This window comes from Capra hircus, chromosome 5 (assembly GCF_001704415.2).
Source record: "Capra hircus breed San Clemente chromosome 5, ASM170441v1, whole genome shotgun sequence".
Lineage (NCBI taxonomy): Eukaryota > Metazoa > Chordata > Mammalia > Artiodactyla > Bovidae > Capra > Capra hircus.
In genome coordinates this window covers 68918689-68941303 of record NC_030812.1, presented here as the reverse complement: position 1 = coordinate 68941303, position 22615 = coordinate 68918689, and the positions used below count along the sequence as shown (strand labels likewise).

Genomic DNA, 22615 nt, shown 5'->3' with positions numbered 1-22615 from the left:
GTCTGGTTACCTCTTTTTACAGAGAGATTTAGAATGGGAGAAAGGGAGTACAGCAGGAGGGGTAGGAGGCGGGGGAATGAGTCATTTTGAGGAGTAGGGAAGTGAACAAACAAGTATATAAGAAAGTTTAGCAGAGTTGAGTAGCCCTGTGTGCTTTGTGGCCATTAATGTAAAACGCTTTGTGTAAAAACCAATGCACTATTGTAAAACAATTATCCTTCAATTAAATAAATAAAAACTTCTGTCAGTACACTAGCAAACCAGAGGCAGTTGTGGTTACAGAAATACATTTGTAGCCTAGTCTAACTAGAAAAGTTAAAAAAAAAATCCACATTCATGGTCAAACATGCAGTATACCACCTTTATTTTCCTTTAGACCAAATCCTAGTCCATACTTTTTAGCCCGTGAACCTCTGCTTTTTTCCATTCTTGCACTCTTAACCCAGATCTTCCTACAAGTAAAATTTTAGATAACCAAAATCAACAACATAGCAGGGGGAGATACCCTTACATAAAACACTAGAGTCAAAATTTCATTTCCCCTGTGGAAAAATAGGCTCTAACAACAAATTACATTATTCCCTTTAAACAATTTATGTATAAATTCATTTCTGTGGCAGAATACAATTAGCTGCCAAATAAATATCACCCAGAAGACTTGAAGTGAGCTCAAACCACACAGCTTGGTAAATCAAGCATACAGGCAGCACTACAGCAGAATGAAGGACTAGTTGAGTAGTCCCCTCTGTTTCTGGACATACGCTGGAGAGCTGGTGATTGACACTAATTCAAGCGTTATGGGAAACTCAACTAACATCGGAGGTTAGCTTGTTCATATTTGTACAAAGGGAATACAGATACTTTCCTCCTAAAGGGCCTCATACTGATTAAATAAGAGAATTTATGGACCATGCCTGATAGGTAAGTAGGTGCCCAGTAGTTATCAGTTTTCTTCCTTCTTCCAGTTGGTTCCCTTCCCTTTGAGTCATTTCTGGCCAGTATGCAGTCTTAAGTTGGTTCCACATCTGCTTAGGACATAGAAGTGCCCTCCCTATTTTATAATTCCTGCATCAATTCCCGAAGTTTAGAGCGCACAAGAACCAACTGCAGAGGTTATTAAACTGCAGTCTTGAATTCCACCCTGCAAAGATTCAGCAAGTTGCTGTCAAACCTAGAAATCTGCATTTTTAATATTTATTAGAGTTGTTTAAAATATATATGGACTTGATTGTTGGCATCAGAATTCATATTTGGAGATGTTGTCATGTTTGTGCATTAGTATCAAAAAATTTAAAAACTGGCTACAGTACTTTCTGATTTGCTATATAACTACAATTTTAAGAATACCCTGTTTTCAAATTCCCTTTATTTCCTTAGATCTTTATGAAACAGTTCATCTTTTGCAGATCATAGTGCTTTATTAAAGATTCATGTATTATTTTCCCATTTCTTTAACACAAAAAATTTACTCAATCATCAATCATTTTCATCTGACATTTCACTAAGTACAGGACTCATGATGTCAACATTATTAGATCAGTCATTCTAGTGGGTCACACAAGTTTATCCTCATTGTGCCAAATACCCACTCTAAAGATAAGCTGAATAACAGATGCCTCCAGGTGTATACAACAACCTCAGTTTCTTGAAGTTAGCTAGTACTGTTCAACAGGTCAAATTGCTAGTCTACAAAAATAAACTGGAAAAGACTCAAGTGTACAGCTTTACATATCAAATGGCAAGTTCATTTCAACAAGAACCTCTACAACTAACTGTTCATTTGTACAAGTTCTCTGCTATCATTGCAAAGCCTCTCCTGAACAAAGTTATAAGTTCAAAATTTAAAACAAGCTTGATGAGATAAAATGTACCAGGTGGCTTTTCTGTAGCAGAAATTAATTACAACCATTTTTTCTCAAGCAATTTTAAAGACAAGCCAAGTTGAAAATAAATATTCAAGCATACAGTAAACTAAAGTCTATATGTAGAAATTCAGGTACAAAGCACAGCAGAGCCTATAAAGATAATTAAGAAACATAAACTAGCAACAAAGCAATAATTTCTTTCAAATAACAGGAAAAAGTTCTCCAATACCATTATTTAGATCATTTAGTGTTTATTAATTTCAGTTTTTTTTTTTTAAATCCTGCTTCTAATTATATTTGATCACAGTATACCAACAAATACTTCCCTGGTGGCTCAGACGGTAAAGCGTCTGCCTACCATGCAGGAGACCTGGGTTCAATCCCTGGGTCAGGAAGATCTCCTGGAGAAGGAAATGGCAACCCACTCCCAGTATTCTTGTCTGGAAAATCCCATCGACAGAGGAGCCTGGTAGGAGTCCATGGGGTTGCAAAGAGTCGGACACCACTGAGTGATTTCACTTTCTTTCTTTATACCAACAGATAAATCATACCGGATGAAATAAATGGCAATTTAATTTCTGATTAACTCCTTAATGACCTTCCAGATTTGTATATGGTAGAAAGGTTCAGGAAACTGGATTTGCGTAAGTCCCTGCTGGTATTTATAAAAGCTTTTAAAAGTTAAGTTTTGTTTTTATCCATTTATTGATCCACATTATTAATGTAAAACTCATAGGGGTTTGCAAACAAACACTTAAGCTTTGGGTGTTGGAGTGATTTAAGTTCTCAGGAGTGCTATTTTTACTGACTGACCAGAGTATCACCTCCTTTCTTCCCCTCGCTCATTAAAAAAAAAAAAAAAGTGCAGAATGGTAGCAAATTTCCAAACTTAAAGAAAATTAAGATTTTTCAAACTTGGATTAAACCCTTAGTTAAGAGATATGCCGAATATATATTCCACTTTAAAATTTTTATGAAATTGAACATGAAACAAAGATGAATTCCAGCTAAGTCATATTCTTTTAGAATGAACAAGACATGATGAGAAGTTATTAAGATATGACACGCTTATCATCCGTAACCAAAAAATTGAATTCCCTGCCTGAAGTTGACTTGGAAAATGATACAGTCTACTGCTGCTTTAAAGGACTGTAAGATAACATTTAAAAAACCTGTCAAACACTGATAGCACTTATCAATATCCTTAATCTTCAGAACTAATCTATGGAGCCCATTCCATTCAATTTAAGTCATATATCCATAATTGCTTTTACTGTGTTTTTTAAAAGGGGTACTGCTAATAATTTAAGCCATCCTTGAGACAAAATGGGGCTTCCCAGGTGGCACAAGTGGTTAAGAATCCATCTGCCAAGCAGGAGACATGGGTTTGATCCCTGCATTGGGAAGATCCCCTGGAGTAGGAAATCACAACCCACTCCAGTATTCTTGCCTGAAAAATTCCATGGACAAAGGAACTTGATGGGTTACAGTCCATGGAGTCACAAAGAGTTGGGCACAACTGAGTATGTAAGCACATGAGACAAAATAGGTGTGAAGAATTCTTTTATATCTTGGATGCTTCAGATAATTCTTAGGAACTTAAAATGATTTATGTGTTCCTCCTTAATATGAAACTCTTTTAACATAGCTTCTGACCAGCAAAGAAATGTTCCTTAGGCACTGTAAGGTTTATTAATGATGGAGCATGAACCCAGGTTGAAGTATACAATTTGGTATAACTACTAACAGTTAACAAGCACTATCTTATCTGCTGAGAGCAAGAAATGCCTTTACCCCACTAATCCTGAGATTCTTGAGGGAAAACTAATTTCACAAACAACTTTTGAAAGAATCCATATATAATAATCATCCTAAGAACCGCACATATTCAGGGTATTAGAAAAGATGTTTTCTTTTGTAAGGCATCAATGATTAAATTAATATAATGCATGTCTAATACAAGATGGTTAATACTCACAAAACCATGAATCTTTTAACCTTCTCTAGTTCCTGCTACTTTTACCATCTTAAATTATAAAAGAATGCCTCTTGGTCTAATCAACTATGGTTATTTTAAAAAAACTAATTAAAACATCTGAAACTATTAGGCACATCAAAGGTACAGTTTATGTAGTTCAAGGTTCCCTTCTTAAGGGGCAGATGAGTTACCTGGCACATTATACATATGGAACTGTGAAGATCATCCACTAAATTCAACTTTCACATTTTGAGTTAAACTGAAAGACTTATATAGTAAATATTCAAATACACCATATCTTCAGTTACAACTGAATAAGTGTAACATTTTACCAGATAAAAAGCTGGAATTTAAGTATGAGAAACCTTCATACACTGTGCTAGTATTGGTCTCTTCTTTTTAGACAAAAGCCAGTCAGTCAGTCATCAATACTTTCAACACAGCAGTTAGAAGATAAACGTCCAAAACAGGTGACTTGGTTGTAGTCCATAATTTAGCAATTCAATGCCACTGGCATCATAATGCTGTGGAGAACAAATGCATCTCCATATTTTAGTCAGATTTGTCTTTTTTCTTTCCTGTTAAGGGCACTTTGTTTACAACAGCAGACCCGACAGCTGTAACACCTCCAGCCACAGCAGACACGCCCCCTTTCACCAGCCCTATTCCCATGGAAGGCACAGTTGTAACAGCTGTTTTGGTCACCTCCAGACTCTTTCCACCAATCCAAGCCACGCCACCAATGGTGGCACCAACAGCTCCCTTTGTAACACTGAAGATACCCCCAGTCACACGGGACAGCATGCCTGGCTGCTGTTGTGGGTGATCTTTCATTGAGCCTAATGAGAGAAAATATAAGACAGTCAAATGTAAGTCTTTATAAAAACAGGACAAATCACTGAGTAGCCTAAGACCTTCCTAACAATCAGGAGACTGTATTGATAAGGTCAACCATATAAACACAAAGATGAGCTATTCCCTCAAGGGCATAATTGTACATGTTTTTAAAACATCTTGGTCCAATGCTAAGTCTTAGTATCTATAAGAAGAAATGCTTTAAAGACTTGACAACTTTCATAAAATAGAAAACTATTTTAAGTGTTTCCTTGATTTACAGTTCTGTTGCTGTTAACTTTTTAAAAAGCTTTGTTTTATATCCTAAAAGCATGAAAAAAAGATAAATATATTTAGCCCTTATTTCCTTGATAGAATTCAGTCATTATTGAAAAAAGCTTCCTCATTTAAAGCACTGGTTCTCAAGGTGTGGTGTGGAACCCCTGAGTATCCCCAGGACTATTTAAGGGGTTACAAACTGCTTTCATAGTAATACTAAAACATCAATATTAACGTGTCTCTTCACTTTCATTCTGTCACCAGTCTACAACAGGATTTTCCAGAAGCTAAATGATGTGCAGTAACACAACAGACTAAACACAGAAGCAACTATGAGAATCCATCTCTCTTCTATTAATCCAAATATTAAAGAGATTTGCAAAAATTTTAAAACAATGTCAGGAATTCCCTGGTGGTTCAGTGGTTAGGACCCCACCCTTTCAATACCAAAGGCCTGGGTTCATTCCCTCGTTGGGGAACTAAAATCCTGCAAGCCGTGGCACTGCCACAAACAAAATGTCACTCTGCTCACAATGTTATTTTTCTTTTTTTGGAAAATAGTTGTATATTTTTCAAAAAATGTGTTACATGGGCCTGCTGAATTCTCCTCACAGTAAAATACTTAGTTTCTGTTTTTATTGTTAATATGGCAAGTATCAACAAAGACACAAGCTCTTTGGAATCCTCAAGTTTTGAAAGTAGAAAGCATCCCAAGGCGAAATAATTGGAGAACCGCTTATTTAAATATATTTGGAAACACTAAACGCACACCTGAATGTTTCGACTATACACAGAAACAACTAGCTGTTTTCTTTGCTTTATTTTTTAGGGACTAGAACTCTGGAGTATTGAAGAGAAAAGTTAGGGCTCAATGAGAAAGTAAATAAGGACTTGTGAGAATGATGTCAGGAAAGAGATAAAGGCTATGCAGGAGCATGACTGTTAAGGAAGAGAACAGCCTCAAAAAATGTGTTACATGGGCCTGCTGAATTCTCCTCACAGTAAAATACTTAGTTTCTTATTCTATGAGCTCCTTCATAATGTATTTTAAGAGCTAATACTATATGTAAAAACAGGAAAATTATTCATCACTTAAAATCATGTCACCTACATAAAATTTATTTTGTAATGAGAAAACCATAGCTATGATTAATACTTCCACAGGCTCAATAATTTTTATAGAAGAGAATATGTGATTTAAGCATCTGGTTTGTAAAAACTCGTCATATACTCCCAGAAAAGGAACATCATTATGAGAAATTCAGATTTACTGTCATGAGTTTTTTCTGTTTGTTTAATAGAGGCACTCAAACTGGCACGTAACCCAAACTCCAGCATAAAATGACTAGCAGGAAGACTTCATAAAAATTCACTTCTGCCACTCTCAAATGCACAGAGATCTTTTCTCCTTCGTAATCTAGTGACTCAGGCAGCAACAACACATGAGCAATGGTGTTTTTATTTTTTTTTAACTTCATGAAAAAATGCTTGGTAACTATAAGTCAGGCTATAACCACTAAAAAAGGTATAATCTCACACAAGAAAGGTTAATTCATGGATAAATAGGTTCAACACCACCAAAGCTACTAAAATCGTGGTTAGATAACTCTGGGAAACCAACAATATTTAAGAGAGAGAAAATTCTGAAAATAGAGTTTCTTTAAATACACAAGGCACAAATTTACCTTGAGTAACATTTTCTTCTCATTGTTTGGAGAGTTTACATCATTTCACAAGGAAGAAAGCCTCACTGCTTAGTCAAAATAGCTCACTTATAAAGATACAGCAATAGTTAAATTTATAAAACCAATTTTTTAATTGAAACTGAGTAATAAGCATACTTAATATAAATTTTAAAATAGCTAAATAAGAGACTTAAGACACAGATAAGCATTTGAATATATTAATTATAAAATTATGATGGAAAGAATTACATAAGTGGTAATTCTTTTGTAATCAAGGTTAGTAACACTAGGAAAAGGTGGTGGGGGGGCGAATCTTGACTTGAGGATAAAACATAAAAACCTCATGCTGAATACCTCAGATGCTAAATTTGGTGTACATGCATTTAATTAAGACAATTTTTCTCCGTCAAATCAGACAAATTTTAATACTGTTATCACTGTGCTCTTAATTACCACCATATAAATTATTCACTTTGCAGACTACTTTTGTTTAACAGGTTGCCAATATAAAGACACTGTTGAGGCTGTTCTCCCGTAACAGTCATGCTCCTGGATAGCCTTTATCTCTTTCCTGACATCATTCTCACAAGTCCTTATTTACTTTCTCATTGAGCCCTAACTTTTCTCTTCAATACTCCAGAGTTCTAGTCCCTAAAAAATAAAGCAAAGCAAACAGCTAGTTGTTTCTGTGTATAGTCGAAACATTCAGGCGTGCATTTAGTGTTTCCAAAGATTTTTGAAGTAAAGATAAAAATGATTCCTGATGTCACGATTTTCAAACTAAAAAATAAATTAAGCAAACCCCAAGACCATGTATTAAGAAAGGAAGTTACCTATTATAACATAGACAATAACAGGAGTTTAACAAATCTCAAGTGCCTCCTGAATTGAGTTTTTGTATTCATGACATCAAAACTAAACCCAGTCCATCCTTCCTCTGCACCCCACCCAATTCCTTACAAATGAAAGGATACTCTACTTGTGAAATGGTCTTAGAAGAATAAAAGAGTAGCAGAAAAATAGATCTTAAACAATAAAACAGTTACATAGTGTCCCTATTCATAATATCTATGCTTTCTTATTAAAACAAATGTTTAAGTATTTTTGGAACACATCTGCTGACAAAACAGGTTGTTACTTTAAATTTAATAAAGACAATCTGAACTTTAATTCACTAGGATGTTTTTTCATTCTTAGTGCTATTGATGTGTACTTACCTTCTGGTGGCTCATCACTAAGGTATGATGGGATTTCTTGATTTTTATCTGTCTGATTCATGATCACCTAAAAAACACACACATCTCAATTTCAACCTCTGAAACTACTCTTATCATATGCTTATTAACACTTAATCAACTTTATTAAGTTGATAAACTACATTTTACTTATTTATTATTATTTTGGCCAAGCTATGCGGCCAGGCATTAAACTGAGACCATGACAATAAGAGCACAGAATCCTAACCACCAACCAGGGAACTCCTGATAAACAATATTTTAAAACACCCATAACAAGACTACTTCACCTGTTTGTCTCCTACTCTGTGGTGCTGAAAAATAGTTAAAATTACTGGTTGAAAACATAAATTTTAAATCAAGCAAAGACTGGCAGGCACAATACAGGCTCTATGTTGTACTACAGCTTCAACTTAAATTGAAAATTACTAATTGAAATAAAGTTGAAAGGTGGGGTCAGCAGATAAAAATGTTAAGTGCTTCCTCCTACAGAATATTTCATTTTTTAATATAAATTTATTTATTTAAATTGGAGGCTAATTACTTTACTATATTGGTTTTGCCATACATTAACATGAATCCACCATGGGTGTACATGTGTTCCCCATCCTGAACCCCCCACCCCCCCAAAAAAAATAAAGTCGAAAACTGTTGGATAATACACACATTATAATACTACTTAAGTTAAATTTTAAACAAAAACTATATTATTTTACATATATAACATATATAGCATAAGTATAAAAGTACAGACCTGACAGGTAAATAGGATAATGATTACTTCTTGGGCAGAAATACACTAGGAAAACTGAATACCTTTCATCGTAATATATAAACTTCAACTGGATATTTGTTCAAGGTGAGGGAAAAATATTAGCCATAAAAGACATTCTTGGGAAAACTAGGGAAAGTTTAATATGGACTGAATGCTAGATAACTCCATCACATTACTGTTAATTTTTTGAGATGATGTTTTTATTACTTATTTAGACAATAAATCTTAATAATAAATCTTACATGATGCATACTAAAATATATATATATATTTTATTTCACAACAGACCTAAAGAAAAACCTATGTTTAGTTGCCAAGTCGTGTCTGACTCTGCAACCCCATAGACTGCCGCATGCCAGGCTTCCCAGTCCCTCAGTATCTCCCGGAGTTTGCTCAAACTCATGTCCATTGAGTTGATGATGCCATCTAATCATCTCATTCTCTGGTACCCCCTTCTCCTCCTGCCCTCAATCTTTCCCAGTATCGAAGTCTTTTCCAGTGAGTCAGCTCTTCCCATCAGGTGGCCAAAGTATTGGAGCTTCAGCTTCAGCATCAGTCCTTCTAATGAATATTCAGGGTTGACATCTTTTAGGATTGACTGGTTTGGTCTCTTTGATGTCGAAGGGACTCTCAAGAGTCTCCTCCAACACCACAGTTCAAAAGCATCCATCATCCTTCAGCTCTCAGCCTTCTTTATGGTTCAATTGTCATATCCATACGTGACTAGTGGACTACCCTTAACTAGACAAACATTTGTCAACAAAGTGATGTCTCTGCTTTTTAATATGCTGTCTAGGTTTGTCATAGCTTTTCTTTCAAGGAGCAAGTGTCTTTTAATTTCATGGCTGCAGTGATTTTGGAGTCCACAGTGATTTTGGAGTCCAAGAAAATAAAGTCTGTCACTGTTTCCATTGCTTCCCCATCTGTTTGCCATGAAGTGATGGGACCAGATGACGTGATCTTAGTTTTCTGAATATTGAGTTTTAAGCCAGCTTTTTCACTCTCCTAATTCACTCTCATCAAGAGGCTCTTTAGTTCTCCTTCACTTTCTGCATATCTGAGGATATTTATATTTCTCCCAGCACTCTTGATTCCAGCCTGTGATTCATCCAGCCTGGCATTTCACATGCTGTACTCCGAATATAAGTTAAATAAGCAGGGTAACAATATACAGCCTGACTCCTTTCCCAATTTTGTACCAGTCTGTTGTTCCATGTGAGTTTTAACTGTTGCTTCTTGACCTACATAGAGTTTTCTCAGGAGACTGGTAAGGTGGTCTGGTATTCCTATCTCTTTAAGAATTTTCCAGTTTGTAGTGATCCACACAGTCAAAGGTTTAAAGTAGTCAATGAAGCAGAAGTAGATGTTTTTCCGGAATTCCTTTGCTCTATGATCCAACACATGTTGGCAATTTGATCTCTAGTTCCTTTTCTAAATCCAGCTTATACCTCTGGAAGTACATCTGGTATTCTCTACAGAATACTGGTTAACTATCATTTATTTCACAAGAGACTTAAAGAAAAACTATACTATGAACTAAAAAAAAATTCTACCTGAAAATTTTCATAAAAACATGACATTCTTCTATAGAGATGACAGCACCAATCTGAATCACTTAGAGGAGGATTTTGATTAATTTGTATTGTTATCAGAGCTCTTATAAACAGAAGTGGTTATAAGTGTTCACTAGCAAACTAATTCAGAATCTACTATTAAAAAACACATTATACTATGATTATGTCTAAATACAAGTAATAAGGGAAACTAAGAAATAAAATAAGCTATGTTGGGAGGAAAAACAAACTTTCTTTGCCCAATTTTCTTTACTATCTTAAAATATTTGCTTTAATATTCACTTGACTAAGTAAAGATTTAAAAAGGCAAGACTAGTCTAAAAGCTTTCTTGCTTGGCCAGAAAACTAGGGTTGTGACCTCAGTAGTCAAATAAGTATTTACTAATCATAAAACCATAGAGCCTAAATTATTAAATATGTAAATATACAATAGAGATTTTAAAGAATATTATAAAATCCTGCCATCTGCAAAACAACATGCATGAACCTTGAGGATATTATTTTAAGTGAAATAAGTCAGAGAAAGACAAACAGTATATAATCTCAATTATATATGAAATCTAAAAAAGCCAAACTTAAAGATAAGGTGGTTACATGGGGCTGGGAGTGTAGAGTTGGGGAAATAACATGTTGGTCAAAGGGTACAAACTTTCCATTATAAGAGGAATAAGTTCTGAGGATCTAATGTACAGCATGATGACTACAGTTAAAAATACTGTATTGTATGCTTGAACATTGCTAATAGATTTTTAAAAGTTCTCACCATAATAACAACAACAACAAAAGTAATTATATGAGTTAAGGATGTGTTAACTAACCTTAATCTGATAAACATTTTGCAATATATGTGTATCACATTATACACCTAGACTTACACAATGCTGTATGTCAATTATATCTCAAGAAAGCTAGGAAAAAATAATATTGTGCAAACAGTATACTTTAATATGCTGATTGACAGATTGAGTACCTACTATGTGTCATGTTTTATGCATGGGATATAGCTGTGATCAATACAGACCAAAACTCCACCATCATGAATATCCCATATTGTCTAGTGGGAAAGACAATAAATATGCAAAGAATATATTGTATATTGGGGCTTCACTGGTGGCTCAAACAGTGAAGAATCTGCCTGCAACGCAGGAGAACCAGGTTGAATCCCTGGATTAGGAAGATACCCTGGAGAAGGGAGTGGCTACCCACTCTAGTATTCTTGCTTGGAGAATTCCAGACAGAGGAGCCTGGAGAGCTACAGTCCATGGGAGGGCAAAGAGTCAGACACGACTGAGCAACTTTCAGTTTCATATTGTGTATCAGATAATGTTACCTGCTGCGGAAAAAAAAGATGAAGGGGAGAGGATGTAATATTTTAACTGGGAGTCTTTGAAGGCCTCATTGTGGTGACATCCCAAAGGAGCTAAGGACAAAAGGTACTTCAGTCAAGTGCCCTCAAGGCAGAAAAAACAATAAAAGCAAAGGTCCTGAAGTAGGAGCTTACCACAAACAGGAAGGAACAGCCAGAAAAATGTGGCGGGGGCTGCAGCAAAACGCAGTAGGAAAGGAGGTCAGAGTGAGGTATGGATGACAGTCCCTTACAGGCCAGAGAGGCGATTATCTCGTAACTCTGAGATGGGGAGCCAGAGAAAGGAGCTGACCAGGGAGGTCATGTATCCTGAGTTACCCTTTTAAGAGTTCATTCTGGTTGTGTGGGGAGAACAAGCGAACAGAAACGAGCACAGACAGACCTATCAGTCTCAACCTAGGGTTTTCAAAGACCTATTAGTCTCAACCTAGGGTTTTCAGGGTTTACACGTACTGCAGTGTTTATCAGGACTAATGTTACACGATCAGAGGAGGGTCAGGGAAGTTCCCTTTTCCTTTATGACTCCTCTTTTAGGCACCAGTTGATCAAATAAAAAGTCATTCATATTTCCTTCTGTATGTCAATAAGCCAGGCAAAACACACTGACGGCAAATGAGGATGCTAGAGGTAGACTTTTCAAAGGTAATTTAACTTCATTAATTCAACTTGAACTGTCTTTAAAACTGAAAGGGTGTGTAACTGCACCCTTAGCGTTCAGCAGCATACATCCTGTGTTTAAATAAGTAATTTTTAGTTGCTCTAATTAAAAGTCTGACTCAGACCACAGATCACGCGCACCTCATCTTATGCTGGCCTCGTTGTCAACTTAATGTATTTCATACACACTTAAGATTTTAAAAGTAACACTAAAGATATGTAATCTCTGACAACAACAATTAAATATCTGAAAGAGTATCAGCTGATGCATTACTAGGAGTTCCTGACTGATTTGCTTTCATTTTGAAACTCTTTCAAGCCAGAAAGTTAAATTTCATTCTCATTTTTATATTTCTTTAACTTATTGTCATGTTAAGATCATGAGAATTATACAGCACAGTGTTTAAAGTTTTGGGATCAGAGAACCTGCATTTGAATTCCACCTTGACTATATAAATTATATGACTGAGGACAAATAACTTCTCCAGATCCTTGCTGTTCAGGAAACAGAAATTAAAGATATTCTAACCCTCACTCTGAGAATACTACTTAACAATTGAAAACAAAAATATGCAGAAACTCCTGGCAGAATGGCCAGGAGTGTGTGTGCCCCTTCTTGAGAAATAACTATTTTGGAGCCACTTTCTTCCCCATTGTTGTAGTCGCTTCAGTCCTGTCCAACTCTTTGTGACCCCATGGACTGTAGCCCGCCAGGCTCTCCTCTGTCCATGGGATTTCCCAGGCAAGAATACTGGAGTGGGTTGCCATTTCCTTCTCCAGGGGATCTTGGACTTGAACCCATATCTCCTGCATTGCAGGTGGATTCTTTACCACTGAGCTATCTGGGATCCCCACTTTCTTTCCCACTGAACTGTTAATTCCAAAAGGAAAGACACTTTGTCTGCCTTACTCAGCACTAAACCCAGTATCTGTATATCAGGAGATCATTTGGGTGATCAGGTAATTAATAGATGTCACAATATTCTGTACAGAAATACAGGGATATTATAAACACATACACCTTTCATATTTTAGCTGGAGTTATAAAACAGACATGCTAGTAACTACATACATTTCTGCTTTTCTGTATATATCCCACAAATTCCTACCAAAATCTTGCCTTTTCCTCCTAATACAGAATCCCTTTTAAAAAAAACAAACAAAAAGTAACTTCTTCACATGTATCTACCTGGTAGTTTAAAAAAGAAAAAGACCATCATATTAAAAGATCAGAGCTGTTGTATTCTATGATAGCATAAAAGACGTATACAAATTCATCTGAATACTATGAAGTGACTTTACTCTCCTGCCAGCAGGCAATGAGGAGCCATCAGCCAAGTAATACTGTCAGATCTGTATTTTAAGAAGCTAACTAAACCAAGATCAGATGGAAGGACAGAGATTAAATACAGCAAGTGGCTACTTTATAGTCTAATGAGATGGAACAGCAACCTGAATTCTTGTCAATTGTTCTTGTCTAAATAAATGTTTAGACCAAAACCCTAGAAGTCACCCTTGATTTCCTTTTTAACATTCCCATCATATCGTTGGTAAATTCTGTTGCCTGAATAAGTCCAAGATACAACTACTACACATCACCTCTTCTGCTACCACTTTTAACTAACCCATCACAATCTCTTATTTGAACAACTACAAAGTCTCTTAACCGGCCTCCAAGCTTCCATCTTTGCTCTTCCTTCAGTCTAGCCATGTCATACTCTGCTTAAAACCTTCCAGCTGCTTCCTATTTTGCTCAGAATATAATCCAGAGTCCTTTCCTTCGCCTTTGAGGGTCAGCATCTAATACCCTGATATCATGCCCTACCATTCTGTTTCTTGCTCACTCCAGCCTGACAACATAGGCTTCTTTGCTCATCTTTTCCTGAAAGGCTCTTCCCCAATACATGTACATGGCTTGATTCCTTACTGCCTTCAGGTCTGTGCAAATGTCCCCTTCTCAGAGGTCTTCCCTGACTACCTTAAAACAGATTAGCACCCTCCTAACTCCTTTCCCTACCATTTCCATCTAACACTGCTCTATTTTCCTCATTGCTTTTACTGTCACTTGGCATACATGTTTATTCTGTGTCTCTCCCAATTAGAATGAAAGCTACTGTAACAAAGCTTGGTGGTGTCACTGCTTCATTTCCAGAGCCTTAATCAATGCCTTAGTAAGTGGACACTCAAATACTGGAATTTTTTGTGTGAAGTAGAACATAACTTGGGTGTTAATGTGAGACAGAAGGAGAATATAGGATATAAAATTTCTAGTGTGAGAAACAAAATAGAAATGATGAAGACAGGGGACAGAAGAGAGAAAACGAATGCTGAGAGAGATGGACTCTTTTTTTTAATGTTTATTTTATTGCAGTAAGAACACTTACCATGAGATCTCCCCTTTAATTAAGTGTACACTGACTGTTGACTATGATCTGTTCCTGAACAGCTATTTGAGATACCTTCAGCGCATCCACAGGAGATATTTAGCAGTCAATTGGACTTAAAGGGCCTGAAACTTAGCATGAAGTCTGAGTTAGAACTGAGGTCCTAAGAATGGTCTGAAGTGACAGCTGAAGTTGCATGGGGTAAGTGGTATGACTAAGGAAAAGTGCAGTAAGAGAGTAGATTGATAAGCTTAATTGGACTGTTCATATTTAAGTGAGCAAGAGAAGCCAGCAAAAATAAAATATAACTAAAGATAGTCAAAGTAGAGTCTCATGGATAGCAAGAGATGAATTTATAAGCTTCCTAAAGATACATACAATGAGACAGTAAAATCATTTATGAAGATCAAAGAGTATGGGGGAGTGTTAATGTTCTATTTAGAGGATATAAAAGGCATATATCACATGATACTATGTTTTTCAAGTGCACATAAAAGACTGAAGGTAAATATACACACTAAGTTGCTTTAGTCATGTCCGACTTTGCAACCCTATGGACTGTAGCCTGCCAGGTTCCTCTGTCCATGGGATTCTCCAGTCAAGAATACTAGAGTGGGGTTGTCATTTCCTCCTCCAAGGGATCTTCCTGACCCAGGGAGCAAACCTGCATTTCTTGCATCTCCTGCATTGACAGGCGGGTTCTTTACCGCTAGCGCCACCTGGGAAGCTCCAAAGTGCTAACAAAGATTGCCACTGAAAGTGAAAGTGAAAGTGAAGTCGCTCAGTCCTGTCGACTTTTTGCGACCCGGTGGACTGTAGCCCACCAGGCTCCTCCGTCCATGGGATTCTCCAGGCAAGAATATTGGAGTGGGTTGCCATTTCCTTCTCCAGGGGAATCTTCCTGACCCAGGGATCGAACCCAGGTCTCCCACATTGCAGGTAGACGCTTTAACCTCTGAGCCACCAGGGAAGGGGATAGAAATTATATATATGGTGAGGAGGAAGAGATACATAGCATTTCTATAGAGAGAGAGATATATACTTAACATCTATATTTTAATTTTCTACCATAAACATGTATTGATTTTGTAATTAAAGAAAATTATATTTTTAAGTCTTAGAAATCAGTGATATTCACAAAGGATATTTTTAAAGATGACACAGTTCATCTATATAGTTATTGTAACTAATAGGTTTTTATCCTTAAATCAAGTTGATCATTTAAAAAGCAGTGTTCCTGAATCACAAAATGCTGACTTAAAGAAAATAACATCACTGAGTTTTATTCATGGTTTTGTTCCCTTCTCCTCCCCAACCCCAGTCCTGACAGCACACCAAGACCTTCACTCTTATAGCTCTTTTCCCTGATTTGCAATTTGAAAATCTTATTTATAATTCTTACCATCTTATAGTACATATTTTGGTTGTAAGCCGAAACACAGTATTTGTGGAATAAATGGAAAAAAAACTATAATTTGTATCCATACTGCCTTTAAGCATCATAAGAAAATACGCATACCAATACATGATCCAAATTTCTGGTTTTGAAAAAAAAACTTTCATCTGGATTTATGCTCTTCAAATGTACCTCCTGAAGAATAGGCACTGGTATGCCAGGGGCTTCAAGAACCACAGGAGATATATAATGCATAAATTCTACTACACAGTAATTCAAAATAGTTTTATTTTTAAATATACACTAACTAAAAAGTTAAAAGTGCTTGGGCATTTTTTAAGATAACCAGACTTTCAATAAATGTCATTCTTGCCTGGAGCTTCTTTCAGGGTATGTTGTTGTCTAGTCACTAAGTCGTGTCCAACTCATCCTCTGCTGCCACCTTCTCCTTTTGCCTTCAATCTTTCCCAGCATCAGGACCTTCAGAGTATAATTTACCAGCTCTTTTCCCTGCCCAACCACAATCCACCTCCCCTTAGTTTACCCCATTCTTAAATTACATTTACACTTACATTTACTAGTGTTATCAATAGTAACAAACAGGATTATCAATAAACAATACAAAGTCTAGAGTTGTGCAGGCCAGAACCTGGCTATCTAGACTGAAACAACTTGACTTTGAAAGCCCTGCTGCTGCTGCTGCTAAGTCGCTTCAGTCGTGTCCAACTCTGTGCGACCCCACAGACAGCGGCCCTAAGACGGCACAAAGATTGATTTTTGTTTTGTAAATATATTTTTTTAATGTCTACATTTCTTGTATGTCACTCATATTAACAGCAAGTATGTATTATTAAAATTCCTACAGAACACTTTAGGGTAGTAAAAATTGTGTAAAAGCTTTTTAAGTATATTTAAGTATATGGAATATATTTTTCAGAACCCAAGACAGCAATTTTCCTTATAAAGGTATTTTTGCTAAAACCCTTAACTGTCTGTAATACCATCTTTACTTTTTACTCACATAAACCATTCCCAACTTCTACACACATATATGTGCCAAACTTCTGGTGATACTACCTCTTCATGAATATTATCACTTCATCACTAGGAGAAATACTTTTTATATTACCATCCTGGTCATTATCATCATTACACTTTTATCTCTTAAATATGGAATTGTGAAGACAAATACACCCCTAATATTCTAAAACTGGAAGAGGTAAATAATCTACTTAATAAAATTTTAAAGTATACACATGAAGACAAATAACAACTGACAATGAAAGTATTGAAAAGACCATTTAAAAATATTACTCTTAAACAACATTATTAAATTCTATGCAAACCATCAGCCCTAAATTCAACATATACTTGGGTCCCTGCTGTGTGCCAGGTACCCTGCTCAGCACTCAAGGTTTCAGTGTGAGTGTGATTAAACAACAGAGGACTACTCTAAGAGTTTACAATCCAGTGGTTATATACTTTACCATCATTTATTTAATTTCATTCAAAAACCAAAAAAAGGCTGCTCTATAGGAACTCATAATGCACACAAATTTCTTTTAAAAAAATGTACTTTCCTAAGAAAGGCAATGAAGACAGAAAACAGCCTTTAGATAAGGATAAATAATTTAACTTACTCTAAGGACATAAATCAGTTTTACCATGTGGTCCTGACATGTGAATAAACGATTATAGTACCAGCTAAAACTGGTCATAAGTATGTTTTTTTAAGAAACTCTGAAATGTGAAAGAGTTCTTTACTGTAGACTGCAATTCATCTGCAGTTCCTTTAAGCATTTTAGGCCAGGGAGAAATAATTCTTGTCCAGTACAACAATATCATAGATATAACAGCTGGCAAATACATTGAGCAAGATTTATAACAACACTATTCTCTAGAGGGTAATTTCTTCCAATAATAGAAATAAGTAAACAAATGCCTCTATGAACCCCCTCCCTTTTTTAAAAGAAAACAAATCAGTGTTGTTTACAGATGTCTGTAATATATATAAAATTTTTGTTAATAATGAAAATCTGAAAATAGTACTCAAATGTGCCTAAGGCTCCACAGCCCTGTGTACTAAGGGAAGTTAAAGAGCACTAACAAACTGTATATGAAGCACAACTGCAAAATACAGTGCACGATGCTTACCTCCAAAGACACTTCACAAATTTCTTACTAAACAGTAAGTGCCAATTTCCCTATACGAAAAAGACTATAAATCAATTAGCTACATTATTCTACATATTTTAATATATGTAGAAACTCTGCCACGTTCTCACTTCTATGCTTTAGCTTCTTTGCCAAGTAACTACAAGGAGTTTAAAATATGTATTTATACAGAGCTTTAGCCCACATACACCAACAAACAGTGTATATTAAAACACCAGCTTACTGTTTTTAGGCTTCTCTAGTTAACCAGCTCTCCTCAACAGGCTCCTTTTAAAAATGGTCCCTGCCCATTAAATCAACAGCAAGTGAACTGCAGGAAATGCACTGAATGTGTCAGGAAAGAAAAAGAAATCTGCCAGTAAAACTTACACCTAGTGACAAGTAACAACTGACAGTATTGAAAGGGCAATTTTTGAGTGTTGCTCTTAAATGAAACATTAAGCAGAATTACAATAACCTATCAAACCAAATAACCAGCACACCAGTCATTTTCACTTAATTATACTTCATTAGTTCAACAGATATCTGTGTCCCTGCTATGTCAGACACTGTGTTAGACAGTGAAGGTTTATTCTGAACAAGCATGTTAAAGCCCTCCTTTCAGGGTGTTTATGTATAATCCAGTAAGGTACCTTCAGGAAGTAGCATAACAAAAACAATTCAATGACTAAAACAAGAAAAAGGTAAAGATTTTCCTGGAGTTAAAAAGAACCACACACAAGATATAACAATGTTCTCTACATAATGGCATATTTTTCCTGCACTTGCTTTCTAGTGTACGTTATAACAAAGACTAAAAAAATGAAAGTGAAAAAAATAAAACAGGATGCATATAAGTTTATTAAAAGTTACCTCCTTCTTACTTTAAGAAAACAGACATGGGTACACACACTCAGACATAATACCTGTTGATGTTATATCAATACTCCTCGGGAACTCTTTAGAGCACCCACACCAATTTTAAAGGTTAAACAACAAACAGCAAATAATCACAGATAGTAAAAGTGTTTTCATTTGGAATTAGCAGAAGTGTTCACAAGGGCAGAATAAATCAAATAAACTCTCCTCCTTCCCTGGGTGTTTCTAAACCTTTCCCAATGGCCCCTTCCCCCTCCCCGCCATCCCCACCCCCCATCCCTCTGGGCACTAGCAAGTCCTTTTTTTTTTTTCTTTAGCAGAGGGAGTGACGTGGCAGGAGAGGCAGAAAATGACCCTGAAGGAGCCCTGGCTGAGGCTGAGCTCAGCACCTCCTCCCTCTGCTCCACGTTGTACACCCAGCAAACCCCACTCCCACAGAGTTCCAGAATTTCTGTCTTCTAACATATAAGAGGCGATCTACTTAGGAGAGAGGAACTGATCATAGGTGGGAGCTTGGGGATCAGTTTTGAGGTGCGTGTGCACAGCAGGCACGGTTTTTATGTAGACTCAGGAGGCACTGATGGCACTTATGGGTGCTCCAGCGGTCCCCAGTCACCCCCCGGGGCCGTCAGCACCTCCGTCCATCGCTTCACTTTCAAGCTCAGGTTAGGTGTGGGGGCAGAGCTACCTGGGAAGAGCACTGGGAATGTCCACTGGGGACCAAGTCTCGTGTGGTTGAACCCAACAGAACAGTTTATCAACAGGTTAGGAGTGAGCGGGGCGGGGAAGCACGCAGCCCCCTCTGTCGCATCCCTCTCTTCTCCCAGGCTGCTGACATCCTCCCACCCCCCATTTTTCCGGCCTGACACCCCAGGAGATAAGAAGTCAGGAGGAAGCGTCCAATAAGGGTCCCAATCTCAAACCACGGCGGGGGAGTCAGAAACGAGTAAAGGGGCGGGTGGGGGGGGGGTAACCCCGCCAGCTAACCTCCACCAGCCCGCAACACGGTCCCGCCCCTCCCCCTTCCCCGTTCAGCAACCCCTCGCCACCACCACCACCAAAAAAGGCTCTCGGCAGCCAAGCCTGGGCAGGGAGGCAGTGAGATGTAGAAAAGCTAACGGAAAAAGGCAACAGAGAGGAGGGCAGGAAGCCGGAACGGCGCCCCCTACCCTCCCTAACCGACTTACCGCTGGGTCGGGGACCGGCGCCGGGGCCGGGCGGAGGAGCGGGCAGCACCGAGGAAGGGCGAGGCGGCCTGAGCGGTGGGCACAGCCTCGGGCAGTCGCAGGCTCCGGAGACGCCTCCTCCGGCTGTGGAGCCAGAAGACACGGTTTGCGACGGCGGCCTCTGGCTGCGGACGTGGCGCGGACGCGACCCGCCCCCTCCACCGCCTCCTCAGCTCCCGCCTCCTCCTACGGCTCGCGCTCCAACGCGCACGCGCACCCGGGGCCCCTCCTGCGCCCACCGGGCACACGCCCACCCGTTTCTCGAACTACCCAGCCCTCCCAGCAGCCCCCAGCCGGTCGCCTCCCGACGTGCGCACGCGCGCCGCTCCTCAGCTTCAGGCCTACTCCCGCCCCTTCGCCCGCTGGGTGCAACCGCGAGAACCCCGGGCTGGTCTCCGCGCGCTTCCCCCTGGCCCGCCCCCTTCCCCGCTGCCGTCCAATCAGATCGGGCGAGGGGCGCGGAGCGCTAGGAACGCGTAGTCTGCTGCCCTCCGGCCCTACCGCCAACGCCTGCGGCACTGCGAAGCTTCAGTTCCGCCACGGATAACGGTCGCTCTGAATTCCGAACCTTCGCTCTAGGGAATATGGGACGGTTGCCAGTTTCTCCAGTCCCTCGCCCGGGGCCTCGACGTCCCCTTACCTGTTTTCCCTCAGGAGAGTGAATGAGCTGGGCCTGCTCTCAGCCTTTCACCCTTGGGGCTCCCTGTGAGCTCTATTTACTCTCCAGGTGACAGGGGTGACGACAGAGACGCTGCTCCTTTATTATTTTTTGTTGTTGAGAGACACTGCTCATTTATTATTGTCACTGTTTTTGTTATTTTTATTTGAAATCTCTGCCCCTAGAATTGATCATGGGAGAACTCGGCTTCGCCGCGGTCACCCACCACTTACCGCATTACCGAGGGCTCGCCAGAAGCTGGAAATTGACAGGAGAGAGTGGGTGTTCAGTAATGAAGAGAGAAAAGTGAAAGTGAAACCGTTCAGTCGTGTCCGACTCTTTGCGACCCCATGGACTGTAGTCTACCAGGCTCCTCCGTCCATGGGATTTTCCAGGCAAGAATACTGGAGTGGGTTGCCATTTCCTTCTCCATGAGATCTTCCCAACCCAGGGACTGAACCCCGGTCTCCTGCATTGTAGGCGGGCACTTTACCGGCTGAGCCACCACGGACGTGAGTTGAAAATTAGAACACCCAGCTTCGCGCCCCTCTCTCGCTACCTGCCACCTGGCGCGGTGCCCCTTGAGGTCTCCCGGCTCTGGTCCTGCTCGCTGTTCTGGAAGGTGTTGAGGGTAGCAGTGAGAGGACAGAGTCTGCACCTAAGCTCCTAGTCAGGTGAGGCGTCTCTGCGCTGCACAGTGAGGGTCGTGACATCCACCGCACAGGTGGTTATCAGGAGGAGAGGGTACCGAATTGGATAAACCGTATCTATTAACTTTTCCTTTCCTCTTTCCACACCTATGAAATGATGATGACAGTAAGTCCATCAGGGGTTTTTCGAGAGAGAAAAGAGATGGTGGATGTGAAAGGGGATTATAAACTGAATTCCTGTCTAGGTATGAAATCTTTCACAGTTTGGTTAGCAAGACAAAATACACTAATGTGTGTTTCAGTTCAGTTCAGTCACTCAGTCGCATACAACACTTTGCGACCCCATGGACTGCAGCATACCACGGTTCCCTGTCCATCACCAATTCCCGGAAGTTGCTCAAACTCCTGTCCTTCGAGTGGGTGATGCCATCCAACCATCTCATCCTCTGTCGTCCACTTCTCCTACCTTCAATCTTTCCCAGCATCAGGATATTATCCAGTGAGTCAGTTCTTTGCATCAGGTGGCCCAAGTATTGGAGCTTCAGCTTCAGCATCAGTCCTTCCAATGAATATTCAGGACTGATTTCTTTTAGGATTGGCTGGTGTAATCTCCTCACAGTCCAAGCTCTGAAGAGTCTTCTCCAGCACCACAATTTGAAAGCATCAATGTGTGTCTAAGAAATATCTAATAACCTCACAAAGTGTTTTTTTGGATACAAAATAATCAGCTGGATCATCGAAAAAGCAAGAGAGTTCCAAAAAAACATCTATTTCTGCTGTATTGACTATGCCAAAGCCTTTGACTATGTAGATCACAATAAACTGTGGAAAATTCTGAAAGAGATAGGAATACCAGACCACCTGACCTGCCTCTTGAGAAACCTGTATGCAGGTCAGGAAGCAAAAGTTAGAACTGGACGTGGAACAACACACTGGTTCCAAATAGGAAAAGGAGTACTTCAAGACTGTGTATTGTCACCCTGCTTGTTTAACTTATATGCAGAATACATCATGAGAAAC

At 38.8% G+C, this 22615-nt stretch overlaps 1 protein-coding gene across 1 annotated transcript; it reads right to left on the bottom strand.

Moving 5' to 3' along the window:
- TMEM263 (transmembrane protein 263) lies at nucleotides 348–20669 on the bottom strand. The gene is made up of 3 exons (XM_018048216.1): nucleotides 20249–20669; nucleotides 7859–7925; nucleotides 348–4682 (listed from the first exon to the last, which is right to left on the bottom strand). Exons 2-3 carry the CDS (start codon nucleotides 7917–7919, stop codon nucleotides 4396–4398), a joined length of 348 nt encoding a protein of 115 aa, XP_017903705.1. The 5' UTR covers nucleotides 7920–7925; nucleotides 20249–20669; the 3' UTR covers nucleotides 348–4395.